Source organism: Papaver somniferum, chromosome 3, assembly GCF_003573695.1.
Source record: "Papaver somniferum cultivar HN1 chromosome 3, ASM357369v1, whole genome shotgun sequence".
Classification (NCBI taxonomy): domain Eukaryota; kingdom Viridiplantae; phylum Streptophyta; class Magnoliopsida; order Ranunculales; family Papaveraceae; genus Papaver; species Papaver somniferum.
In genome coordinates this window covers 211,409,039-211,435,401 of record NC_039360.1, presented here as the reverse complement: position 1 = coordinate 211,435,401, position 26,363 = coordinate 211,409,039, and the positions used below count along the sequence as shown (strand labels likewise).

At 37.3% G+C, this 26,363-nt stretch overlaps 1 protein-coding gene across 1 annotated transcript; it reads right to left on the bottom strand.

Moving 5' to 3' along the window:
- Positions 1-7,753: 7,753 nt before the first annotated feature.
- Positions 7,754-10,277, bottom strand: LOC113358559 (uncharacterized protein DDB_G0290685-like). Its single transcript, XM_026602158.1, has 2 exons — positions 8,356-10,277; positions 7,754-8,175 (listed from the first exon to the last, which is right to left on the bottom strand). Exon 1 carries the CDS (start codon positions 10,228-10,230, stop codon positions 8,398-8,400), a length of 1,833 nt encoding a protein of 610 aa, XP_026457943.1. The 5' UTR covers positions 10,231-10,277; the 3' UTR covers positions 7,754-8,175; positions 8,356-8,397.
- Between the last annotated feature and the right edge of the window lie 16,086 nt (positions 10,278-26,363).

The window sequence follows — 26,363 nt, the reverse complement described above, 5'->3', positions numbered from 1 at the left end:
AAAAAAGTGAGCGTTGATTGGATTGATGATAAAATAGAATCCTGGGTCGCGAATAGTGATTCGATTGATGATGAAGAAAGAGAATTCTTGGTTCAGTTTTCCACCTTAACGACAAAAAAAAAAGATTGATCAAATTCTACTGAGTCTGACTCATAGTGATCATTTATCAAAGAATGACTCTGGTTATCAAATGGTTGAACAACCGAGATCAATTTACTTATGATACTTAGTTGACATTCATAAAAAATATCTAATGAATTATGAGTTCAATAGATCCTGTTTAGCAGAAAGACGGATATTCCTTGCTCATTATCATACAATCACTTATTCACAAACCTCGTGTGGGGCTAATAGTTTGCATTTCCCATCTCATGGAAAACCCTTTTCTCTCCGCTTAGCCCTATCCTGTATAGGGGTATTTTAGTGATAGGTTCCTTTCATTACGGTGTTTCCGAACAAGCTCATGGATGACAAGCCTAAAGGTTATGTTATTGATGATATTGCTGGTAGTGACAATATCGAGATTGATGCTAGTGACGATATCGATGATGACTTTGATACAGAGCTGCTAACTATGACGAATGCGCTAACTATGTATATGACGCCGAAAAAAGACCGATTTGATATCACCCTTCAATTCGAATTATAAAAAGCATTGTCTCCTTGCATAATATGGATTCCAAACATTCATGATATGTATGTGAATGAGTCGAATTACTTATCCCTCGATCTATTAGTGAACTATCTCTCCAGGGATTGTGAAAGATGCTCCACTAAAAATATCCTTGTTATTGCTTCGAATCATATTCCCCAAAAAGTGGATCCCGCTCTAATAGCTCCGAATAAATTAAATACATGCATTAAGATACGGAGGCTTCTTATTCCACAACAACGAAAGCACTTTTTCACTCTTTCATATACTAGGGGATTTCACTTGGAAAATAAAATGTTCCATACTAATGGATTCGGGGCCATAACCATGGGCTCCAATGCACGAGATCTTGTAGCACTTACCAATGAGGCCCTATCCATTAGTATTACATAGAAGAAATCCATTCTAGACACTAATACAATTAGATCCGCTCTTCATAGACAAACTTGGGATTTTCAATCCCAGGTAAGATCGGTTCAGGATCATGGGATCATTTTCTATCAGATAGGAAGGGTTATGGCACAAAATATACTTCTAATTAATTGCCCCATAGATCCTATATTTTTCTATATAAAGAAGAAATCATGTAAGGAAGGGGATTCTTTTTTGTACAAATGGTACTTCGAGCTTGGAACGAGCATGAAGAAATTAAAGATACTTCTTTATCCTTTGAGTTGTTCTGCCGGATCGGTCGCTCAAGATCTTTGGTATCTACCCGGACACGATGAAAAAAATTGGATCACTTCTTATGGATTCGTTGAGAATGATTCTGATCTAGTTCATGGCCTATTAGAAGTAGAAGGCTCTCTGGTGGGATCCTCACGGACAGAAAAAGATTGCAGTCAGTTTGATAATAATCGAGTGACATTGCTTCTTCGGTTCGAACCAAGAAATCCCTTAGATATGATGCAAAATGGATCTTGTTCTTTTGTTGATCAGATATTTCTATATGAAAAAAATGATTCGGAGTTTGAAGAAGGATCCCTCGACCCGCAACAGATAGAGGAGGATTTATTCAATCACATAGTTTGGGCTCCTAGAATGTGGCGCCCTTCTGGCAATCTATTTGATTGTATCGAAAGGTCCAATGCATTGGGATTTCCCTATTGGGCCAGGTCATTTCGGGGAAAGCGTATCATTTATCATAAAGAGGATGAGCTTCAAGAGAATGATTCAGAGTTCTTGCAGAGTGGAACCATGCAGTACCAGACACGAGATAGATCCTCTAAAGAACAAGGTTTTTTTCGAATAAGCCAATACATTTGGGACCCTGCAGATCCATTCTTTTTCCTATTCAAAGATTAGCCCTTTGTCTTTGTGTTTTCACGTCGAGAATTATTTGCAGATCAAGAGATTTCAAAGGGGCTTCTTACTTCTCAAACAAAGCCTCCTACATCTATATATAAATGATGGTTCATCAAGAATACGCAAGAAAAACACTTCGAATTGTTGATTCATGGCCAGAGATGGCTTAGAACCAATAGTTTATTCTCTAATGGATCTTTCTGTTCTAATACTCCATCTGAGGGTTATCAGTATTTATCAAATCTGTTCCTATCTAATGGAACGCTATTGGATCAAATGACAAAGAAATTGTCGAGAAAGAGGTGGCTTTTCCCGGATGAAATGAGATATTTGATTCATGTAAGAGGAGAAAGATTTCCCATTCCTTAGCCGGAAAGATATGTGGCCATGAAAGAGGGATTAAGTGGAACAGAATTGACCGGGTGGTAGAGTCGTGGAAAGACTTGTTTCTTCCATATTTTTGACCTTAGCTACATGGAACAATATGCTACTGCTGAAAGATAGAAGAATTGAAATCTTAGATCAAAACACTATGTATGAATGGTATGAACTGCCTAAACAAGAATTGTTGAACGGCGAACAACCAGAGCCTATTACTCACTACATCAAAAAAATTTCATTAATTAAACATGTAAATCCATTGGAAAATAAAAAATACGCATGTCCTATGAAATGGTTCTTTCTATCTGCTCCAATAATGAATCATTTTATTGGTTTAACTGAATAACTAACTAAAATAGATAGACCTTTCTCTTCGTCTCAAGTTGATGGATCTTCTCAATTGAAAGATCTTTTATATGGCTAATACACATTCCAGTTGACCGATCCTAATTCAAATTGTTTTGTTCCGAAGCAAAGATATCCACGGGGCCGGTTCGTCCTATGCAGATATTCACACGACCAAGAGGTACTGGATTTTCTTTCCCTGAAAGGGGAAGGAAGGTTGTAATGCCAACAGACGTCTATTATCAAATTCACCCGACCTGATAGTACCCATTTTGGGAACGTCCAGTGCTAAAATAACTAAATGGGTAAGTCGCAAATCCCTAAAACGGAATATGTAATGTACTTTATCTGTTGGGTTACGGGCGAGCATTTTCTCAGAGGTTTCTATTGTATCAATTTTCCCCTGTGTGATTCTTGTTGAAGCATATAATCAGGGGGTGGTTCAGGGCGGACGATTTCAAAGTGGACTCCCCATTCATTAGATAGAGAATATCTCCAAAATTTAGTGATCCACTGCCGAACTTATTCCAATTCCAACAGCTCGGACTCGGATCGTAGGGATCGCTGGACTACTTCGTATCAACAGATACTCGGTCTATCAATATCGATTCGATCCGATATCTCTTATTGAATTGATCATTGAATGATCATTCTCAATATTATGCCTTGAAGAGGTCTCGGACCTCCACGCTCTTCAGCAAGAGATTTTGAGTCTCGCGTGTCTACCATTTCACCATCAAGGTATCTTGAAAGTGAATCATATTCCATGAATATGATATATTTTACATCAACTTGCCCAAACTTTTCTGGTTCACCCTTACATTACCCACTTGCCCGACTGTTGTTGAGCAGTTTTTGGATATCATACGGACCTCCCCATACGGTAATTTTAATGTGGCCGATTTACCCTCTTTTGCAATCAGTTTCGCTACAACACCTGCTGCTCTAGCTAATTGTCCACCCTTTCCAATTAGATAAGGGGAGGTAAATAATCAAACTATCACTATATAAGGGGAGGTAAAGAAAAAATCTTTTTTCTTTTTCACCGAAAAATTTATTATGAAATGATTTGACTACTAGTAATACATGTCGTTCTCACTAAATCCCATACCCATGTGAATATAAAAATATCGCTTCTATCTCTGTTACAACACAACGATTCTAAATAGAAATATGCTATGTATTTAATAATAAGAATATGTTCTTGTACATCTTATTTCCCTGGGATTGTAGTTCAATTGGTCAGAGAACCGCCCTGTCAAGGCGGAAGCTGCAGGTTCGAGACCCATCAGTCCCGACCTAGGATCCGATGAATCCGTCAACTCATTTCTCTATTTTCGGTGAAGAGAGAGGACTGAAAGCAAAATCTAATTCCCGCCGGAAGTCTTTTTTATCATCGAAGAAATACAATAATTTAAATTCATGCTCGACTAGTACTGATTCGTGGGGAGAACTAGATTGGTACAATTGGTGGTAGGGTCCTATTCAGGATTTCAAGAGATACCGCACAGGTTTTACTTTTTCTATTGGTTCTGATCCATGGAATTCAATATAATACCCACCCGGTTCCTGAGAGCATACATACAAATTGGATTCCTTCATTGTGTGATACAAAATGAACTTGACCTTAACAGAGTTGGCGCGCCAGAATCCTTTTTATATTCTATTAAAACCACCTCTTTATTTTCTAGCTCCAATTTTTGGGAACCTCAATTCCTAATTGGAAAAAAAAATATCTATCTCATTTCCATACTGAATTTCGGATATGATATATGTTCTGGTTTCAATCCAAGGAAAGAAGATTTTTTTTAATAAAAGAGAGATCAAAGAAAGATCTTCCCTACCCCGCTTAATAAGGAAATAAATAATATTTCTTCTCTCTTGTTTTTTCTTTGATGATCGAGTCCTATCGAAGCAAGAGTAAACTCTAAAAAAGTACATTTGTAAAAAAAACGAGATCTTTTATACCCGAATCCAACTTTATCACACCTCTTTGTCTTCCAAGAAATTTAGATCATAACAAACTTAATTAGTTTCGAACTTCACTTTTTTCCATTTCATTTCTACTGGTTGAGTTTGTGACCAATTTAAATGGAAGACAGGTCAGATGATACCTCATCAGATGGTTGTATACGAAAGATGGTAGGTTATAGAAAAGAATGAAAAAAGAAAAGGGATACTTTGTTGTATCAAGAATCCCCTTTTTTGGATTCGTTATGGATAAAAGCTCCTCATATGTTATACTATTCAATTCTCGACAATGAATCGATCTGAAAGCTCAGATATTGTTATTCATGATATTGATCTGATTCAATATCAAATAATATTGGGATGCAATTCATTTCATTGAATTTAGAGGAGAAGATTTATCATCTATATGGGATTAGATCCCGAGTTATTGTGAAGTAAAAAACGATGGGATTATGGAAGTAAATATTCTCGCATTTGTTGCTACTGCGTTGTTCATTCTAGTTCCTACTGCTTTTTTACTTATCATATACGTAAAAACAGTCAGTCAAAATAATTGATTCGAATGAAGCTTTACTTCTTTTTTCTTATTGATGATTGAAGAAATAAAAAGGATTTTCATTCCACGTCTTAAATGAAATGAGCGGACTAGAATCAGCAGTATATGCGATCTGGTAGTATGGTAGAAAGATATCAATTTCTTTCTACCATATTTTGTATTATTGTATTGTCTAAAGTTGTACTGGTACTGTATAAAGAGGTATAGGCTTCATCTAGATTAATCTACAAGATGTATCTTGTATCTTCATATATGTACATATCTATAAATTTCATATATGTGATGTACATCATGTAACTAACACCCCAATTCTAGTTCTTCCTTGCATCTATTTTCTTTGTTTGATTGAAAGATTATTTTTAATATAGTTACTGTAATCCAATATAATTTTGAAATGGATATTTAATATTTAAAATCCCTTTGCATAACGTTATATGAAAAAATGTCTACAGTTTGATTACTCAACTCAATTAGTAGTGCTTTTAGAGTCCACTTCTTTCCCATAGTACAAGTGAAATAGAAAATGTAAACACTACCATTAAAGCGGCCCAAGCAAGACTTACTATATCCATGTGAATTATGTCCCCTATCTCTATGAATATCAAGGAATTCGTCAATAATTGATCACTAATAATAGTGGAATCTATGGTGCAGAGTCAAAAAGGGATTATGACCAAACGCTATTGATCAAACTATACAAAAAATCCACCCACAACAAGTTCATACATGATTTCTGGTAGAACAGGGAAGGATTAACTACAAGCAAGATACGCAACACAGGGATTTTCTTTGTATTATCAAGGAAATCTTTTTAAATGGAAGATGTAGGAACAGTAAGGCCTATTGTTTAGTTTCTTTTGTTGTGCTTCATAAGCAAAAAGCTTAAAATATACATTCCAGGTAGATCACTACCTACCCCATATCTCTCCAAAATATGGTTTTTACTTTTGGTTTCCTGTAGAATCTATTGCTTCTGCTAAGTAAAAATATTAAACAACACCTAAAAACTTCCCTCTTTTTTATCTTTCAAAAGAAAATGTAAATGTGCATTTTCAGTTACAGAATGAAAAATGCAGGGCAAATTGGAACCATTAACTATTGACTTGAATCCATGAAGAGTTCTTGGACCTCAAATTTCGTTTTCTTAACGACGACATCAAAATAAAGTTGATACACAACTTATACTTATCAGTATCAATTCTTTTCAATAATCAATCTTTTTCAATTAAATTTACATTATAACAACAATTACATATATATGTAAACCCTGGAACAAAGATTGTTACAAGGATATCCTAAGTAGGTATCTTAGCCATATATGTCTATAAGGAATTATCATGCTTCCCTTTTTTTGAATCTAAAATAGAAATTATGATATAGCACTTCCTGTGTTGCCTCAAGTGATAAGAAATATCCGGATGGATAGGTTGCTATAGCTATAGGTAAAAGTACCTCGCAAGAAAAAGAAGAAACTCTATACTATTCCAGATCTTTCTCTCATTCATAGAGAACGGATCAAACCTTGAATCATTTTTTTTTGAGTACCCAACCGGATTGTAATATCATAATAATAGGTAGAAATTGGATTATTTTTGATATTTTATACAAGACTCTGAAAAAGTATAATCGGCATAATTATGATTCCAGGAATGTTTTATCATGTTGGAAATTCGAACTTGAATAAAAAATTATCCTTATTGCTCTGCTCAATGATATGAAGTTGGGTAAAATTTCATGTGATTCAGTAAACAGAATATACATTCCATTATTGCTATATCGATCCATATGGTTCGATGAAGAATGAGCCAATAATGGGATTTTGCTATAAATGGGAAGCTTAAGATGCTCCGGGATGAAAATGAATTAGAAGGCCTAGTATACTACGATGTGTGATTTGATCAAAATTCTTATTTTACAGATTGGGACTAAGAAATTGTCATCCCATTCACTCCGATTGGGATGCCCTTACTCTGACATGTCTCGTGGTAGGCGTAACATGAAGCTCAGAATTATGGATGTATTTAATACTCCAAAAAAGGGAATTGATCTATGGTCGATTCCGTAACAGAAAAATAGGAATTGCTAGTTGTACCTCCTACTTCACCAACCTCTAACATCGTCAATTTTCCGGTAACACGAAGGGAAATAAAAATCTCAGAATTCAACGCCAAAAATACTTGAGTAAAGAGAAATTTGAGTTTACCACAAAAATATTTTTTGTTTGATAGACCTCTCCCAAACTGCTAGTCAAACAGAAAAACTCATTCGGCCTCTTAAAAAGTCTGGCCTAGAATTCAGGTCCACCAGAATATCATCTCTGTTAGTGCTAAATTGAGTCGTTCGGTACCAGCGAGCTCGCGGTGTGTGTGATAGCAGCAATGAGACTATCATGCGAAACTACTACTTCAGCCAAGCTGTTTGGTCTGGTCTCAACTGCAACATGAATAGAAGCATAGCTGTACAGTCTTGGTGAAAACCAATAGATTGAGTCGTGGTTTATTAAAAATGTGTCTAGCATTGATTTGTGTGCCACTGCCTTGTTGGTTCATATGGAGGCTATGTGCTTAAAAGAAGAGCAGCTGTTTTTTTGAGGACAAAGGTTAAGATATTAAGAAAAAGAAAAGGAAAAACATACAAAGAAAAGTAAAACGAAGCTCCAAAGAGACAAAGATAAGAAGAGCAGCTGTGTTGTGATACTCTTTTTGACAGACGAAAAGGAGAAACCAAAGGCTCCAGGGCCTTCACCTGCAGAATGAATACCAGCAGTCACACGGCATCATCACTTCTCCAAACATTAATTGGTTCCGGTCACACGTCATACATAAGCAGATTAATTGGTTCCGATAGATTCTGTGTGGAAAGCCATATAGGACATGTTTTCTCAGTTACCAGATAGTTTCTGACCATAGTTCAATACTTCCATTCAGTCGTTTCAGTGTCGATCAGAATTTCGAACTTCTTAAGACTTCAAAAAAAAAAGATTGAATGTGTTAACTACTTTTAACATACAATTCACACTGCAGGATTATGATTGGATTCCTAAGGAATAAAAACGATCATTCATGCATCTAGTGCACATTGATTTATTATACTCTCATGTATAATGTATTGTAATCAAACATTTAACACTTACTGGAAGTCGCACCTTATTTCCGGTGATATCCTTATTATCCTGAGCAACACCGGTTTAATTTTTTGCATCTGAAGATTTATCATCACTGATATCACTTGCGCCGTGGTTGTTGTTATTACCTCCGCAATTGTCTTTGCAATCTTTTCCGTTATTATCATCACAATCGCATTTGCAATTGCAACACTTGCAGCTCTTATCATCACCACAATCACTTTTGCACTTATTGTTGTCATCTCCACAGTCGCCATTGCAGTTGTCTTTCTTGCACCTACACTTGTTATTGCTGCAGCAATTCTTTTTACAGTCGTTCTTATCTTTATTGTTGTTGTTGTTACAGCAGCAGCAGCAGCTTTTTTCAGTCACACAACAACATGTACAATCGCATTTACAGTTTCTCTTATCTTTGTCATTGTCTTTTCTCTTGCAGTCGTCGTTGTCTTTCTTTTTGCAGTCATCTTTGTCGTTTTTTTTGCAGCCGTCGTTCTTTTTGCAATCATCGTCGTTCTTTTTGCCGCCATTGTCATCATTCTTTTTGCAGCCATCATTATCTTTCTTTTTGCAGTCATCGCCGTCATTCTTTTTGTGGTCGTCATTCTTTTTGCAGTTTTCATCGTCTTTCTTTTTGCAGTTTTCATCGTCCTTCTTTTTGCAGCCCTCATCATCATTCTTTTTGCGGTCATCACCGTCGTTCTTTTTACAGTTTTCGTCGTTCTTTTTGCAGTTTTCATCGTCGTTCTTTTTGCAGCCCTCATCGTCATTCTTTTTGCGGTCATCACCGTCGTTCTTTTTACAGTTTTCGTCGTTCTTTTTGCAGTTTTCATCGTCCTTCTTTTTGCAGCCCTCATCGTCATTCTTTTTGCGGTCATCACCGTCGTTCTTTTTACAGTTTTCGTCGTTCTTTTTGCAGTTTTCATCGTCCTTCTTTTTGCAGCCCTCATCGTCATTCTTTTTGCGGTCATCACCGTCGTTATTTTTACAGTTTTCGTCGTTCTTTTTGCAGTTTTCATCGTCCTTCTTTTTGCATCCCTCATCGTCATTCTTTTTGCGGTCATCACCGTCGTTCTTTTTACAGTTTTCGTCGTTCTTTTTGCAGCCCTCATCGTCATTCTTTTTGCAATCATCGCCATCATTCTTTTTGCAGTCATCGTCCTTCTTTTTGCAGTTTTCATCTTCCTTCTTCTTGCAGCCCTCATCATCATTCTTTTTGCGGTCATCCCCGTCGTTCTTTTTGCAGTTTTCGTCGTCCTTCTTTTTGCAGTGTTCATCGTCCTTCTTTTTGCAGTCATCGCCGTCGTTCTTCTTTTTGCTGCCCTCATCGTCATTCTTTTTGCAGTCATCGGCATCGTTCTTTTTGCAGTCTTTCTCATTGTCATTCTTTTTGCTGTCATCATTTTCGTTGTCATCCTCCTCATCTTCATTCTTTTTGCAGTCGTCTTCCTTGTCATTGTCCTTTTTCTTGCAGTCCTGGTCGTCATTGTCTTTCTTTTTGCAGTCATCTTTATCGTTGTCACCTTTGCAAGATCCATTGCAGCTACGGCAGCAACAATTTTTTAGGCAGTTGTCTTTGTTGCAGCAGTAATTACAGCAACAGTCGTCTTTGTCTTTGCAGTTGTTTTTGTTTTTATCGTTATTTTCGCAACAGCAATCGCAACAATCATTTTCTTTGTCTTTGCAATTATCTTTACAATCATTTTCTTTGTCTTTGTCTTTGCAATTATCTTTGGACCATTTAGCATCCATCCAATAATTCTTAGCACCCTCTTTCACCTCGATCAATTTCCTTGGCAAAATTTTTTGTGATTGTTCTTTGTTTGAGCCATTGACGGAAGCACAAAAGGTGAAAACTACAACTGATACAACAAACAAAAAAACTACTGAAATCTTCATTGTCTTTCTCACTCACTTTCTCACCCTCACAACTTAAGTGAAACTTAAGATTTAGCGTATATGGTCAGGTTGCTAGAGACCCTCGGCTTTTATACACGCCAAATATTTAAGATATGGCCGAAAATAGAAGTGGGGGACTGGTTGATTAATGAAGTGAAAGGGAATAATTCTCCTTTTCAAAAGCTCCAAAATCAAATTGCCAATTCTGTCTTGGGTATCAATGCCAATTTGAGTTTACCGGATTCTGACTGGTTAGTTTAAAAACTAAATTGCAGGATGTAAAGTAGATTAAGACAAAAAAATTAGTGGTTGTTGAAGATTACTTACATATACAAATTGAAGTTGCATTTATACAGGTAGTTTTCGTTTTGGGGCTGTGTATCCGGTCACTGGTCATGCATGATGTAGTAGCAAGAACAACCAGCTAAGGACCATGCAATAATAATGGAGAAAAAAAACTCAAAGCCCATTAACTTCAAGTTTAATTAAAGAGATTCAAAAGCTAGGAATGGTAATCCATAAATATGCGAATGGCACCATCAAAGTTGAGTTATCTGTTCGGGATGAAGACCTGCTAACTGAAAACGCGTATGCTTTTGTGCTTGTTCTTTTCCACTATCTTGGGTTGAAATCAGACCCGGCATGAATTATTGTTAACAGCACGGATTATTGTGCTTGTTCTTTTTCACACAATAGGACTTTACTACCCGAAGCAAGGTTTTTGTGAACACTAGGATCACCGTGAGTATCTTCGTGTCACAACAATCAATGTTCGCAATGGTGTTAAATTATAAGAATCGTTATAAAAGCTTATCATATAGTTTCGATGACATGTGAATCATATATATTCTTGGCAGGAATAAGAATAAATCATACAATGATGAAAATGTAAATGTAGACATGTAAATAACGTGGCAAGTTACGTGGTTCAGCACGAAGACCTGTATTCACGGGAGTATTGAGAGATTTTCATTATGATTTTAAGGTAATTATAAATCTAAGTCGGATGACTTTGAATGAAGGAAAGAGTAAAATTACATGATGGTTGTTCACACCTAATACTTACTTATACTCTCATAAAATACTTCTTCTCGGTCCAAAATTGTCAACCCCTTGTCCTTTGGTGGAGTTGGGTATTTATAGGTCTTCCTGTGGGTCCCCCTCATTACAGTTGTTATCAACCTTCTTGGTATGTGTTCCCATAATGCTGGTGTTCGTCGTGAAGAAATAACACAGACACCATAAATTTTATTAAAAAGGAAACTGCAAATGCAGAAAAATCCCGAGACCTAGTCCAGATTTGAACACCAGGCTGTATTAAGCCGCTACAGACTCTAGGCTACTACAAGTTAACTTCAAACTGGAATGTAGTTAAGCCCCTAATCAATCTCACACTGATTAAGGTACAGTCACGTTTCTTACGCGTCCTGAACCACGCTGGATCTGCGCACTTGATCCCCTTAGCTGATCTCACCCACAACTAAGAGTTGCTACGACCCAAAGTCGAAGACTTGATAAACAAATCTGTCCCACACAAAACAAATCTATTGAATAGATAAATCTATATCCCACAGAAATACCTACGAGTTTTTGTTCCGTCTTTTGATAAACCAAGGTGACATGAACCAATTGATACACCAAACTTATATTCCTGAAGAACAGCCTAGTAATATCAATCACCTCACAATAATCTTAATCGCATGGAAGCGAAACAAGATATTATGGAATCACAAACGATGAGACGAAGATGTTTGTGACTACTTTTTCTCTTATCTATCGGAGATTTAATCTCGAACAAATCTTAGAGAAGATAGTACTCAATACGATAGAACAAAGTAAGATCAGAACATGCAACTATAGAGAAAATATTTGGGTATGGCTTCAGAATCCCAATAAAGTCTTCAAGTCGTTAACCTATAATTGTTTTAGAAAAACCTAGGTTAAAGGAGAATCGACTCTAGTCGCAACTAGTATCACACAGGAGGCGTGGGGATTAGGTTTCTAAGTTGCTAGAGTTCTCCCTTATATAGTCTTCAAATTAGGGTTTTCAATCAATGTTACCTTGGTAACAAATCATTCAATATTCACCATTAGATGAAAACCTGATTAGATTCAAGCTAATATCTTTCAACTGTCAGATCGAACTTAGCTTGTTATAAACAAACGAAATGTGCCTTCATTTAGATATAGGTAACCGTACCTAAACATGTACACTTGGTTTGATCAAAAATAGTTAACCGGAGTTAGCTATATGAACACTTTCATATCAACCTTGTTCATCTTTATCATAACTAGTTCAAATGACTCAAATGAAATTAGTTATGGAGTCGTTCAATTGTTTATATTCTCATAGAAGTATAAAAGACACAATTGAAGCAAAATCGATTTTGATTCACTTAAATCAATTCATGAACATTAAAGCCTCGGTTTGCAAAAGATTGCATTCCTTATTATATATATGTATTAGGTCATGAACAAACCGATTTTAGAACTTAACCCACTCAAGTATGCAAACGGGTACGCATACTTAGAGTTCCGGACTTGGTCTGGGTTCGCCAGTATGCGAACGGGTACGCATACTGTCATACATGACCAACTTCAGTTGGATTCCCGGACCTGAACTGTTACGCCGGTACCCATACGGGTATGCATACTATGTTTCCCGGACTTTGAATAACTTGCAACAGTTAGCATACAAGTTCGCATTCGCTGATATATCCAAACAATGGTTAATCGTCCTAAACTCCATGTTAGTCATTGAAACATTCTTAGAAGACGAGAATAGCTGTCTCACACAAACTATTAGCTTCAAATCAATTTTCAAGTGATCAATAGATCAATACGAAACATTCCAAGTTTACATCAAATGACTGTCTCACACGAATCATGTAAGATGCTACCAGGCGTTTTTAACATGATCATCTTTTGACTTCGTAAAGAATAAAAGATGAACTTGGTTAAAGCGAAAGCTTACCAACACACATTTTGAGAAATACGTAAGCGAGTTAAACTCAACTCGAAATATCAAATGTGTATAAATTAAAGTCTATATAGCTATACGACTTTTGTCTCAATAAGAGACAAAAAAGAAATAGACTTCTGAGTGATAGATGATTTCAAGTCTCCACATACCTTTTGTTGATGAAGTTCCACAAGCTCCCCTTAGTAGTTCTTCATCTTCAATCGATGAACGCCGTGAAATCTAAATATCAACTACACATTCTATCCTAATACGATACATAGCTATAAGTAGACTAGAAATCAAGACTTATAGTTTTGACAAATAAACTTGATAAACAAGCTTGAGATAGCAACGCTTGCGAGTTCGACTGAGCAGTGTTCTAACAATCTCCCCCTTTGTCAATTTTAGTGACAAAAGTATCAATGCGTATGGATTATAAAATAAATAAACTTTGTAGCTTCTCATACAAATGCCCTATTTCCTTGGTTCTTCAACATTACTCGAAATCTTCGTCACTTCCAAGTACTCCAGTGATTCTGAACGTGTTTAAGTCGTTAACATATAATGATTTTAGGAAAAACCTAGGTTAAAGGAGAATCGACTCTAGTCGCAACTAGTATCACACAGGAGGTGTACGGATTAGGTTTCCCAGTTGCTAGAGTTCTCCCTTATATAGTTTTCAAATCAGGGTTTCCAATCAATGTTACCTTGGTAACAAAGCATTCAATATTCACCGTTAGATAAAACCTAATTAGATTCAAGACAATATCTTTCAACCGTTAGATGGTCTTGGCTTGTTACATACAAATGAAATATACCTTCATTTAGATATGTGTAATTGTACCTAAACGTGTACACTTAGTTGGCTCAACAATAGTTAACCGAAGTTAGCCATATGAACACTTTCATATCAACCTTTTTCATCTTAATCACAACTAGTTCAAATGACTCAAATGAAACTAGTTACAGAGTTGTTCAATTTTTTATATTCTCATAGATATATAAAAGACACAATTGAAGCAAAATCGGTTTTGATTCACTCGATTCAATTCATGAACATTATAGACATGGTTTGCAAAGATTGCATTCCTTATTATATATGAATGTATTTGTTCATGAGTATGTAAACATACTTAACCGATTTTAGAACTTAACCCACTCAGGTATGCAAACGGGTATGCATATCTAAGTTTCCGGACTTGGTCTTGTTCGCCAGTGTGCAAATGGGTACGCATACTGTCGTTCATGACCGAACTCAGTTGAAATCAGTATGCATACGGGTATGCATAATATAGTTCCCGAACTTCAACTGTTGAATCAGTTTTCATACAGGTATGCATACTAAATTCCCAGATTTGGAATACTCTTGAAACAGTTAGCATATAAGAATGCATACTGTGTTATATCCAATCAATGGTTAATTGTTCTAAACTCGCATTTTAATCATTGAAACATTCTTAGAAGACAAGAATAGCTGCCTCACACAAACTATTAGTTTCAAAGCAATTTTCAAGTGATCAAATGATTAATACGAAACAATCTGAGTCTACCAGGGGGTTAGTCCTCGAGAGAGTTGGGGGAGTTGAGTGTCATTCAGTTTTTATCCGTTAGTCGTAGGGAAGTTTGAAAGAGTCTCTCAAAATACCCGTTAGTCGTGGAGGAGTTTAGAAGAGTCTCCCAAACTCCCTAGAAAACCCCGTTAGTCGTGGGGGAGTTTGAAAGAAACTCTTGAACTCCCTGTTATTGGTAAAAACTAGAATGCTAGGAAGTTGGGTTTTTTTTGGGAGTTCTAGGGAGTTTACAGTGTATTTTTGCCTCACTACAAATCTCTCAAAAGAGTAGAGATTTTGGGAGAGTCTCTCAAACTCCCTACACTCAGAACACCAAACTCTCTCAAATAACCCATACTCTCTTACACTCCCTCAAAATCCCCAAGATTCAAAATACATTAAACTCTCCCCAACTCACTCGTGGACTAACCCCATGTATATCAGATGGCGGTCTCACACAAATCATATAAGATGTTACCAGGCGATTTTCACATGATCATCTTTTTACTTTCATCAAGAATAAAAGATGAACTTGGTTAAAGCAAAATCTTACCAACACATATTTCGAGAAATATGTAAGTGAGTTAAACTCAACTTGAAATTTCAAATGTGTATAAAGTAAAGTCTATATAGCTATATGATAGACGCATTTATGTGTCTAATTTGTCCCAATTGTATATATTGTTAGTGCTCGATTTTGTACTTATTTGGTTATTTTATGTCTTTGTAGGTGTTTTTGGAGAAATAAGCTTTTGCGGCGAAATTGGCTCAAAATGTGGCATTTAAACCTCCGTAGATAACGTACCAGAAGCACCCCAGAAGTATGCCAGAGACACCCCAGAAATACCCCGGAGGAACCCCGAAAAAGTGTTGAAAACATCCCAGAAAAATTACTAAAGGAACCCAAGGGACAGGTGTGTTATGCGGACCCCAGCACCCTGGATAAGGGGTAACCTAATTACTAGGGGGAGGTCACCTTCACCTTTTGAATTTTGAAATTGGCGGGAAAAGAGAAACATCTCTGGAAGATTTTTTCTGCGTGATTTGGAGGAGTTTGAGGTCGACTAAACCTCTGATTTTCATAGGATAGACTCCTTATGGGTCTAGGAATCTAATATGGGTGTTGGAAACGATTAACTTCGGCTCAATCGACGGGTTTTTACCTTAACAGCAAAATATGGAAAGTCACGTGTGTGACTTGTTTTAGGAAATTCTAGAGAGACTAAAGAGCTATAAACCTTCCCAAAGATTCATATATATCTAAGGAAGAGTTTAGAATCAAAAGGAAAGCTCAGAAACGCGTAGAAACTCTAAAACACGAAATTGCCGCAACTTTTCCGTGAAGAGAAAGGAATAGATTTTGGAAGATTCTGGAGAGATTTAATCGGTCTTTTTGATATAAATAGATTGGTTGGGTCATATAGAAGAGGTTTCGAAAGTTTGGGAACCTTAGGAGAGCCATAGAAGAAGAAATCAGAGTTTGATCAAAATATTTTGCTGAAAGAACACGAAGAACAGACCCTCACTGGCAGTCGTTCTTCAACAGTGACTACGACCAGTGGCTGACGGTCTTAAAACAACAGCGTAGCAGCACTTTTAATTTATCGTTCTTTTGTGACCCTTTCTGGCAGTCTTAAACTCACTACTTTAGCACTATTTCATCTTTTAATCAACTTTTGGGCTATAAACATGTATTTTGAGCAATTGATTAATATGAGGATCTAAACCCAGACATTGGGATGACGGAGGAAGACCTATTTCACGCATGTGGTAATTCTAATAATTCTTTTATGACTATTTGCATTGATTTTTTAATCGATTTACGATTTTTATTGAATGGGTGTGATTTCGTTTGATGGTGTGCTTGGTCTATGTATTTATGATACATCATGCTTTTGATTTACAATCATTGCTTTTCAAAAATCTACTTTTTGGCAAAGAATAAGAGTCCATATTTTTAATATTTGATCTATAATTGATTGGAATTATTATTTGAATCACATGAATGGAATTTGGTGGAATCCTGAGTCTCAGTCTCTCTCGACATTGTGACAAACCTTTTGTATATATATTTTCTATTTTTATTTTAAGTCTAGAACCCAATCTTATCAAGTCCGAGTTGAATGAACTTTACTACCACTTTCAAAACGACATCAATTTTTGGCGTCGCCGACGCGGATTTATATTAGGTTTTAGGTTTTAGATTTATTTTATTTCTTTTGGAATTTTTGTTCTCTTTTACGCCTTTGGTATTTTTTGATTCTTTTCAGATTTCGAGCGAAGCTACAAGGAAAGAAAAAGTGCTATAAAAGGAAAGCATCGCCAAAGAAGGAAAGAAAAGAGGAATCCGAAAGGAGTGAAGAAGAAGATTTTGTATATAGTTATTTTGGTTTATTTTTAGAAACTGTAAATAGGGTTTTATTTTTTGTAATTTTTCTTTTTATTTTTGGACACTTTTTGGACTTTATTTTTGGACTGGGACATTATTATTTTTAAACCCTACGGAAGGGTTGGTTTAAATAAAAATTGTGTGCAGAGAAGGACGGTGATTATGATATCGCCTCGGCCCCTCGGGTTCGTACATGACATAGGAGTCGTGGCCCGAGTCGACTTCAGCGGTTCTTCGCCCGTCTGGTACGGGAGGTAAGTTTTTCGAAACACCCGCGAATCCCCTGTCAGCGGGTTTACTGTATTCCTTCGTTTGCATATATGCTGAGGACTTTAAAACGGATGCTTTAATTTCCTATTAAAGGGAAAGGACTGGCCATACAAGATAAGGGTTCGGATTTCATCACCGTTCTCTTCTTGCCCGCCTTAGGAAAACGAAACCAAACGCGAACCTAAGTCTAAAATTTTGACTAGAACGAGACCGATAGGGTAACGAGCTTAATAGGAAAGTCGTTCAAAAAATATTAGTTACTCTTTTGAGCATACTTCGAAGTTCATGATGGTTTCTGTGAGTTGAATGCGTGACTGCGCCACCTTGTAACCGGTGAGGCCTTGGGTATCAAAGCTCCACTGAGCTTCCCTCGCCTCGATTCAACTTAGTTTGACTCGGATTGATTCCATAGGGGTTTTCTCAGATTGTAACGAGTTCCTTTTTCGAAAGAATAGAAGCTGGTATAGAAACAATCTAAGTGGAACCATCATGCTTTTTTTTTCTAGAAAATTAGGTTTGATTTGGTTGAGTCAGCCTTGTTTTGTGATTTCATAGAATCCCAAATATCCCGATAGTGCCAGCAATGGCAACTTTGAAAGCTTTGTTGAACCCAACTAGGACTACTCGTCCTTCTTGTATCAGGTTAGCCGAAACTGAAGCAAATTATGAACTTAGGCCTGGGACCCTACAGATGCTCCCAATCTTTTTAGGGAAAGAAAATGAAAACCCATACTTCCATGTTAGGGATTTTGAGGAAATTTGTAGTACCCTAAAGATTAGAGACCTTGATGATGATGCTTTGAAACTTAGGTTATTTCCTTTTTCCCTGAAAGATAAAGCCAAATCGTGGCTATATAGTTTGGAATCCGGTTCAATAGAAACATATGAACAACTTACATCTGCCTTTTTGAACAAGTTTTTCCCTAGGCACAAAACATCGTCTATTAGGACGCAAATCTGCACATTTTCTCAACAGGAGGGAGAATCGTTATATAGGTATTTGGAAAGGTTCAATGACTTATTAGCCCAATGTCCTCATCATGGTTTAGAAAAGGTTAGGCTAGTTCAAATCCTTTATGAGGGTTTAGATTACTCGACAACAACCATGGTTGAGTCTCTATGCACTGGTGGTTTTGAAAACCAAACTGTTGATGCGGCGATGGAATTTTTGAATGAAATCGTCGAAAAGACCCAGCAATGGGAATATTGTAAGGAACCCAATAGAACAATTCTTCTAGGTAGAGGAAACGTTAATAGGGTATAAGGAGGCTATGAATCAGATGCCAAAATTGCTGCTATAGCAAAAAGGTTAGAAGCTTTAGAATTGGGTCACACTAGTGGTAGAGTAGAGCCTTTTTGGGAATGCCAGAATAATAAAGAGAAATCCAATGCTCTCTATAATAACACTAGGTTTGATAACCGTCAGAAGTTTGACCCATATTCAGAAACCTATAATCCTGGTTGGAATCTGAACCTTTCATGGTCTAAGGACCAAGGTCAGTTTAGTAATTCTAATGTTCCCCCAGGTTTTGGCTATACTAAGAATACTTTAGGATCAGCTCAGTTTCAGAATCAGTCTGATAAGAAAATCTTAAGTCTAGAGGAAACTCTCACCTCGTTTATTCAAAATACTGAAAATATGCGTCAATTGCTTTCACAAAGCATAGAAGCTAGTAATAGGATAGGACAAGAACATAGTCAGGACATTTCTGAATTGAAAGACCAGGTTAGTCTGATCAATGAGTCTCTAAGAGAAAAAGTTAAGTTCCCTAGTCAACCGATACCCAACCCTAGAGGAGTTAATGAAGTAGGTGCAAAACCATTAATCAAGTGAATTCTGTCACAACCCTTAGGAGTGGTAAAACGGTAGACAATAAGGTAGCCATGCCTAATAGTGGACATACTGTAGATCCACCTTCTAGTTCCCAAGATGAGCCCCAGAAGGAGCCACTAACTGAAGAAACTGATAAAATTTCTAGTGATGCCAATGTGGTTCCCGATAGGTCTCATTTTGTACCCAAAGCCCCATATCCACAGTTGCTATCTCCAACAAAGAGAGAGTCGACTTTCAACGAAATACTAGAGATATTTAAGCAGGTAAACATTAACATCCCTTTATTAGAAGAAATTAGGCAAATGCCTGCTTATGCCAAGTTCGTTAAGGACCTTTGTACACGAAAGTGTAAGCTTAATGTCCATAAGAAATCCTTTTTAGCTGGTCAGGTAAGTTCAATCCTTTTGAACCAAACAGCCCCTAAGTATAAAGACCTTGGATGCCCCACCATATCTTGTGTGATCGGTAATTCTTCAGTAGATAAGGCATTGCTTGACTTAGGATCTAGTGTGAACTTACTCCCTTATCATGTATACAACCATCTAGGTCTTGGTAAGTTGAAACCGACTAAAATGACATTGCAATTAGCTGATAGGTCTGTCAAAATACCTCGTGGTGTCATAGAGGATGTTCTGATTGAGGTTGATAAATTTATTTATCCAGTGGATTTCGTTGTTCTAGATACTCAGCATGTTCAGGATCCTAGTGCTCAAATACCGGTGATTTTAGGTCGCCCATTTTTAGCCACAGCTAACGCTGTCATCAACTGTAGGACCGGACTTATGAACATATCCTTTGGTAATATGACCACTGAACTAAATGTATTTAATGTTAATAGACAACCTTACGATGATTTAGAAGAAGTGAATATGATTAGCACTTTAGTTCAGGATCTAACTCAGGATAATTGGGACGACACTTTATTTGGTGATTCCTTAGATGAACTTGATGAGGAAATTCTCTTAAGTCAGTTAGGTGACCAAACTTTTGAACTAGAAGAAGCTCTTGAGTACTTTAAAGACTCTACGGACCCTGAAATTCAAGCCATAGTGCTGGGTCTTACGGAGAGTAGTGTTGACCCTAAGTTTGGGGGTAATGAACTAGAAGAAGCTCTTGAGTATTTTAAAGACTCTGAGGATCCAGAAATTCAAGCAATAGTTAGAGGTTTGTCCGAGAATACTGACTACCCTAAGTTTGGGGGTAGTAATGGTCAATTATCCCCATTAGAAGTCCCTAACTTAGGATTCGAGCCTAGTGTACCTGAGGTATTACTTGAGTCACTTCCGACTCCGCAACCGGATCCTCCTGATATTGTCCAGGAGGAAATTCTAAAAGCTTGTTTGAATGAGTCAATTTGTCAAGACACTCATATGAAGCCCAAATGGGCACAACAGAAAAACTCAGTTGTCTTGCAGGAAACCTTGGATGAGGATGTGCTATGTCTGTTCATTTTTATGATTTGGTGCAGTTGTCTGATAATTGTGGCAATTTTATTTGCTTTTGTTGACCCACGGTTGTTTCGACTATTGATATATGATTTGAAAGGTAATTATCCATTATGTGGTATTTGACGTCTGGCTGAAGACTTTAAATTTAGCACTTTTTGGGAGGTAACCCAATCTCATGCAACACGGTAATATCTTTCCTTATCTCTTTTGCTTCAAATGGTAACAGTTTCTCCTTGTTCATGCTTTTAATTTCATCTTTAGAACATTGAGGACAATGTTAGATTTAAGTTTGGGGGTATGGGAGAAACTTTTTAGTTGCAGTATGAATAAATAAACTCCAGAGCTTAGAAATTTATGCCTATTGAGGATTGCACTAACTAATCTAAGTGGATGGAAGCATTTTGATCGTAGGAGTTGAGGAACCAATCTGATTAGATGGCAACATCTAGAAGAGTCTATTCATAAAAGCACAGAGCTCAGGTGTTAGAAATAACATGGTAGTTTCGCCATATCTCGTTGAGTACTTTTCACTTCTGTTTTTATTTTTCTTCTTAAATATGTTTCTAAGTGATTTGGTGGGGCTCACGATTCAAGTTGTTACCAATGCTATGGTGAATTAGAGTGATTGAGATACCATGAAAGAAAAAAAGTTGAAAAAGTTGAAAAAAAAAATTAAGACCAGACCATTTGACCAAAAGGAATAAATTCAATAAAGTCGACCACTGGTACCCTTGTATATGCCAGTTGTGTTGACCTAGAGTTAGGTTATCGACCACTGGTTCCCTTGTATATGCCAGTGTGTTGATATTAGTCAGACTAGTACCTCAATCCATTAGGATAGGTTCATTTTGGCGGAGGCCTTCAGACAGACATGGGAAACGCCGTTCACTTAGTAAACATCAAAATCATCTATGTTTTTCTCTATATCCATCTTCTTAATCTTTCCATGTGATTAGTTTGAATCCGAATATGATGTCCATAGTGCAACTATCTGAGTAGAGATCTGTCACTTATATATGAATTTTAGTATGCTTGAGTGCAAACTCGTGTACATCAATTGGAATTCCGCATCAGGGTACTTCCTCTTGTAGTCAATAAGTATGCCAACCAAGGAGATTCTTTAGTGCCTTCCAAGGTTCGTTGTACATAGCTAGGGTCTGGAGTATTAAGGTTTTGTGGGTATATCTCTAGTAATCCCTCCCGAGACTATAACTCGGCCACTAGGGACACCTAGGGGTTTAAAGGCTTATTGCATACGCTAAATGCAATCGACGATGTCTGCGACAGTAAGTTAGGATTTTATTTTGTAGTTTTGATTTGCTCGGGACTAGCAAATAATAAGTTTGGGGGTATTTGATAGACGTATTTATGTGTCTAATTTGTCCCAATTGTATATATTGTTAGTGCTCGATTTTGTACTTATTTGGTTATTTTATGTCTTTGTAGGTGTTTTTGGAGAAATAAGCTTTTGCGGCGAAATTGGCTCAAAATGTGGCATTTGAACCTCCGTAGATAACGTACCAGAAGCACCCCAGAAGTATACCAGAGACACCCCAGAAATACCCCGGAGGAACCCCGAAAAAGTGTTGAAAACATCCCAGAAAAATTACTAAAGGCACCCAAGGGACAAGTGTTATGCGGACCCCAGCACCCTGGATAAGGGGTAACCTAATTACTAGGGGGAGGTCACCTTCACCTTTTGAATTTTGAAATTGGCGGGAAAAGAGAAACATCTCTGGCAGATTTGTTGTGCGTGATTTGGAGGAGTTTGAGGTCGACTAAACCTCTGATTTTCATAGGATAGACTCCTTATGGGTCTAGGAATCTAATATGGGTATTGGAAACGATTAACTTGGGCTCAATCGACGGGTTTTTACCTCAACAGCAAAATATGGAAAGTCACGTGTGTGACTTGTTTTAGGAAATTCTAGAGAGACTAAAGAGATATAAACCTTCCCAAAGATTCATATATATCTAAGGAAGAGTTTAGAATCAAAAGGAAAGCTCAGAAACGCGTAGAAACTCTAAAACACGAAATTGCCGCAACTTTGTCGTGAAGAGAAAGGAAGATATTTTGGAAGATTCTGGAGAGATTTAATCGGTCTTTTTGATATAAATAGATTGGTTGGGTCATAGAGAAGAGGTTTCGAAAGTTTGGGAACCTTAGGAGAGCCATAGAAGAAGAAATCAGAGTTTGATCAAAATATTTTTCTGTTGCTGCTGCTGCTGCTGAAGAACACGAAGAATAGACCCTCATTGACAGTCGTTCTTCAACAGTGACTACGACCAGTGACTGACGGTCTTAAAACAACAGCGTAGCAGCACTTTTAATTTATCGTTCTTTTGTGACCCTTTCTGGCAGTCTTAAACTCACTACTTTAGCACTATTTCATCTTTTAATCAACTTTTGGGCTATAAACATGTATTTTGAGCAATTGATTAATATGAGGAGCTAAACCCAAACACTGGGATGACGGAGGAAGCCCTATTTCACGCATGTGGTAATTCTAATAATTCTTTTATGACTATTTGCATTGATTTTTAATCGATTTACGATTTTTATTGAATGGGTGTGATTTCGTTTGATGGTGTATGCTTGGTCTATGTATTTTTGATACATCATGCTTTTGATTTACAATCATTGCTTTTCAAAAATCTACTTTTTGGCAAAGAATAAGAGTCCATATTTTTAATATTTGATCTATAATTGATTGGAATTATTATTTGAATCACATGAATGGAATTTGGTGGAATCCTGAGTCTCAGTCTCTCTCGACATTGTGACAAACCTTTTGTATATATATTTTGTATTTTTATTTTAAGTCTAGAACCCAATCTTATCAAGTCCGAGTTGAACGAACTTTACTATCACTTTCAAAACTACATCACTATACGACTTTGTCTCAATAGAAGATAGAATAGAAATAGACTTCTGAATGATAGATGAGTTCAAGTATCCACATACCTTTAGTTTATGAAGTTCCACAAGCTCCCCTTAGTAGTTCTTCATCTTCAATCGAAGAAAGCCGTGAAGTCTAAATCTCAACTACACATTCTATCCTAATCCGAGACATAGCTATAAGTATACTAGAAATCAAGACTTATAGTTTTGACAACTAAACTTGACAAACAAGCTTGAGATATCAACACTTGCAAGTTCGACCAAGCAGTGCTCTAACAGAGTGATTTTTAGAATTCCTTCAGGCGGAGAACGTGAATGTATTCATGCTCTCCTAGTGATTTCAGAAAACGAGAGATGTGTTCACGAGCACTACCAGTACTGTCATAAAGGGAAAACTGATGAGAGTAATATCCTCTTGGAAGAGGAATTCTTTGAACATCAGGAGGGTATGGAGGTTGATGCTGATGAATGATGGCTGGGTTTTCCTTGCCTCGATTTTGGATAAGTCATTCCAGATCCTCATGCGTGATGAAATTGGATTTTTGATTCCTTTCTGATAGACATTCAGGAGAAACGCAGGCTTCTTCATTTACAAAGGCACGCGTTGTTGAAGTGCTTGCACCAGGAGTCATGAAAGCGTTCCTTGCCTGTTCCATCTGGGATTGACGTGGCTCTGGTGGTAGACACTCTGTTAGTGTTTTGATAAAAGTGAATACCTCCTTTTGAGTTGTAGCCATGTTTGTCTGAGCCTTAGAAAAAACTTCTTGTATCTCCATTAAATCGACATTCACAGGTTGGTTGCCCTGGGTTCCTACACCTTCCTGACATGACAGGGGAGTGGTGGTAACTCTGATGGTGATTGGGGGTGTTCCGCTGGAATAAGAATTAGGAAGGATGGAGACGGTTCTGGCTTTTGTGAAAGGAGGTATCACACCAAAGGAGGTGTTACCAGCGCCAATGGTGTTTGTGGTAGAAGATGTAATGCCATGGGATGTATTGATAGCGCCGATAGGCATTAAATTGGTGTCAGCAGCAGGGACAATAGCGCTGGTAGGCGTTACATTGGTGTCAGCAGCAGGGACAGTGGCGCCAGGAGTATTTTCAGCGCTAGTAGCATCAGGATTGGTTATTGACCCAGACATAAGATCCAATATTTTGAATTGAAAAAATTGAAATCAAAATTGAGAAATTTATTTTGCAACTAATAGATTAATCTCCCACTGTGGTCGCCAATTTGTAGTAGGGTGAAAACTGATTCTGCTGAAAATAGTAAATTGGGTGTGTCGACGAGAAACGAACCTAAACCCTAAAAAAATTACTACACATGAGTACTTTAGATTTGAGAGATCAATCTGTACAATTCTGGCCCCAAGAAATGGATGTTCCAGTCTTGCTTCGGTCACAGTATGAAGCAGAAGGGTTGATCTTATGGAGGAAAGCAAAGAAGCTGTTGAGATTAGAATGTTGAACTCTGTAAGGTGTAGTTGTTTTATGACTTGTATCAGAATGCAGAACCTGCTTGCAGAATGTAAGTTGTAAGTTCTAGGTGTTTTTTGATTACTTGCGTTAGTTTTTTTGTTGTTGGTTGAAGTAGATTGAAAATCTATTTATACAAGTCATAGTCGAACAAACTGATCTCATAGGAAGTGGAGGTAGTTGAGTAATGGGAAAGTGGGGATCGTATAAATGGTGAAAACCACGTTCCTACTATGAGGGGAAGACTGGTCGGTTTTACACCAACTACTTCTCTACTGCCAATAACTGTCCGCCTTTCCTGACACTTTCTCATAATGGGTGTGTTGAACGCCACACGTTGTAAACCGCCAGACCAATACCCTGATGAACATCCCCCGGTTGGTAACATGTTTGATGTCTCGAGTATTTTTGTAGAAAATATGTAGCAGGTTACATGAGGAATGCAACAAGTCATACATGGTAGTTGTTGAGTGGGTCTTGCTTGCAAGACCTAATTATTTCGACCAATCATGCACAACCTAGGCGGCAGGTAGTCATATGTGACAAGTCAAGTCGTGATACTTGCCGCAAAAAGTATCATACAGTGCTTTTAGGTTAAATAATTAAATTATTTGTGAAATCGATATTTACAAAATATCGCTTATAATCGATGCATGTAAAGCATCGCCTTTAAGAAAGCAGCTCAAAATAATCAATGCATATGAAGCATCGTTGTATAAAGCCTGTTTTAGTTAGTCGCGAAATTAACGGTCTTAAAAGGAGCGTGACTAGTCATCTTTGAGCAGCTGTCAGGAGCTATCCATGTAGGTTAGATATGAGTTGGTCGGTCCTTATAGGAGAAGGATGGTTGGTAGCCATTACAACATCTCATTGGTCGGCCCAAATTAGATCTAAACCGGTTAAATCAGCTGTCCAAGTTGGATGGTTGACATGATTTACGGAAGTTGTTGATTATCTTGAATTTATTTAAGACTTTTGTAAGAAGCGTGACTAGACTACGTTGGCCAATGATTCGGAGCAGGGCAAATAGGATAGGAGCGATGTGATTGGATAGGGTCAAAGACGGGTCGCTGGTGAGCATAACGACACCTTATTGGTCGCCCAAACTTGAAGCTAAGCTGGTCAATTCGGCCGAAGACTGCCATGGGCGGTCTTGACCTAATTAAGACCTGAAAAGACGATAATACCCAAATATACTGATAGACACATTTTTGTGTATAATTTGTCTCGATTCTATATATTGATAGTGCTCATTTTTGTACTTATTATGGTGTTTTATGTGTGTGTAGGTATTTTTGGCCA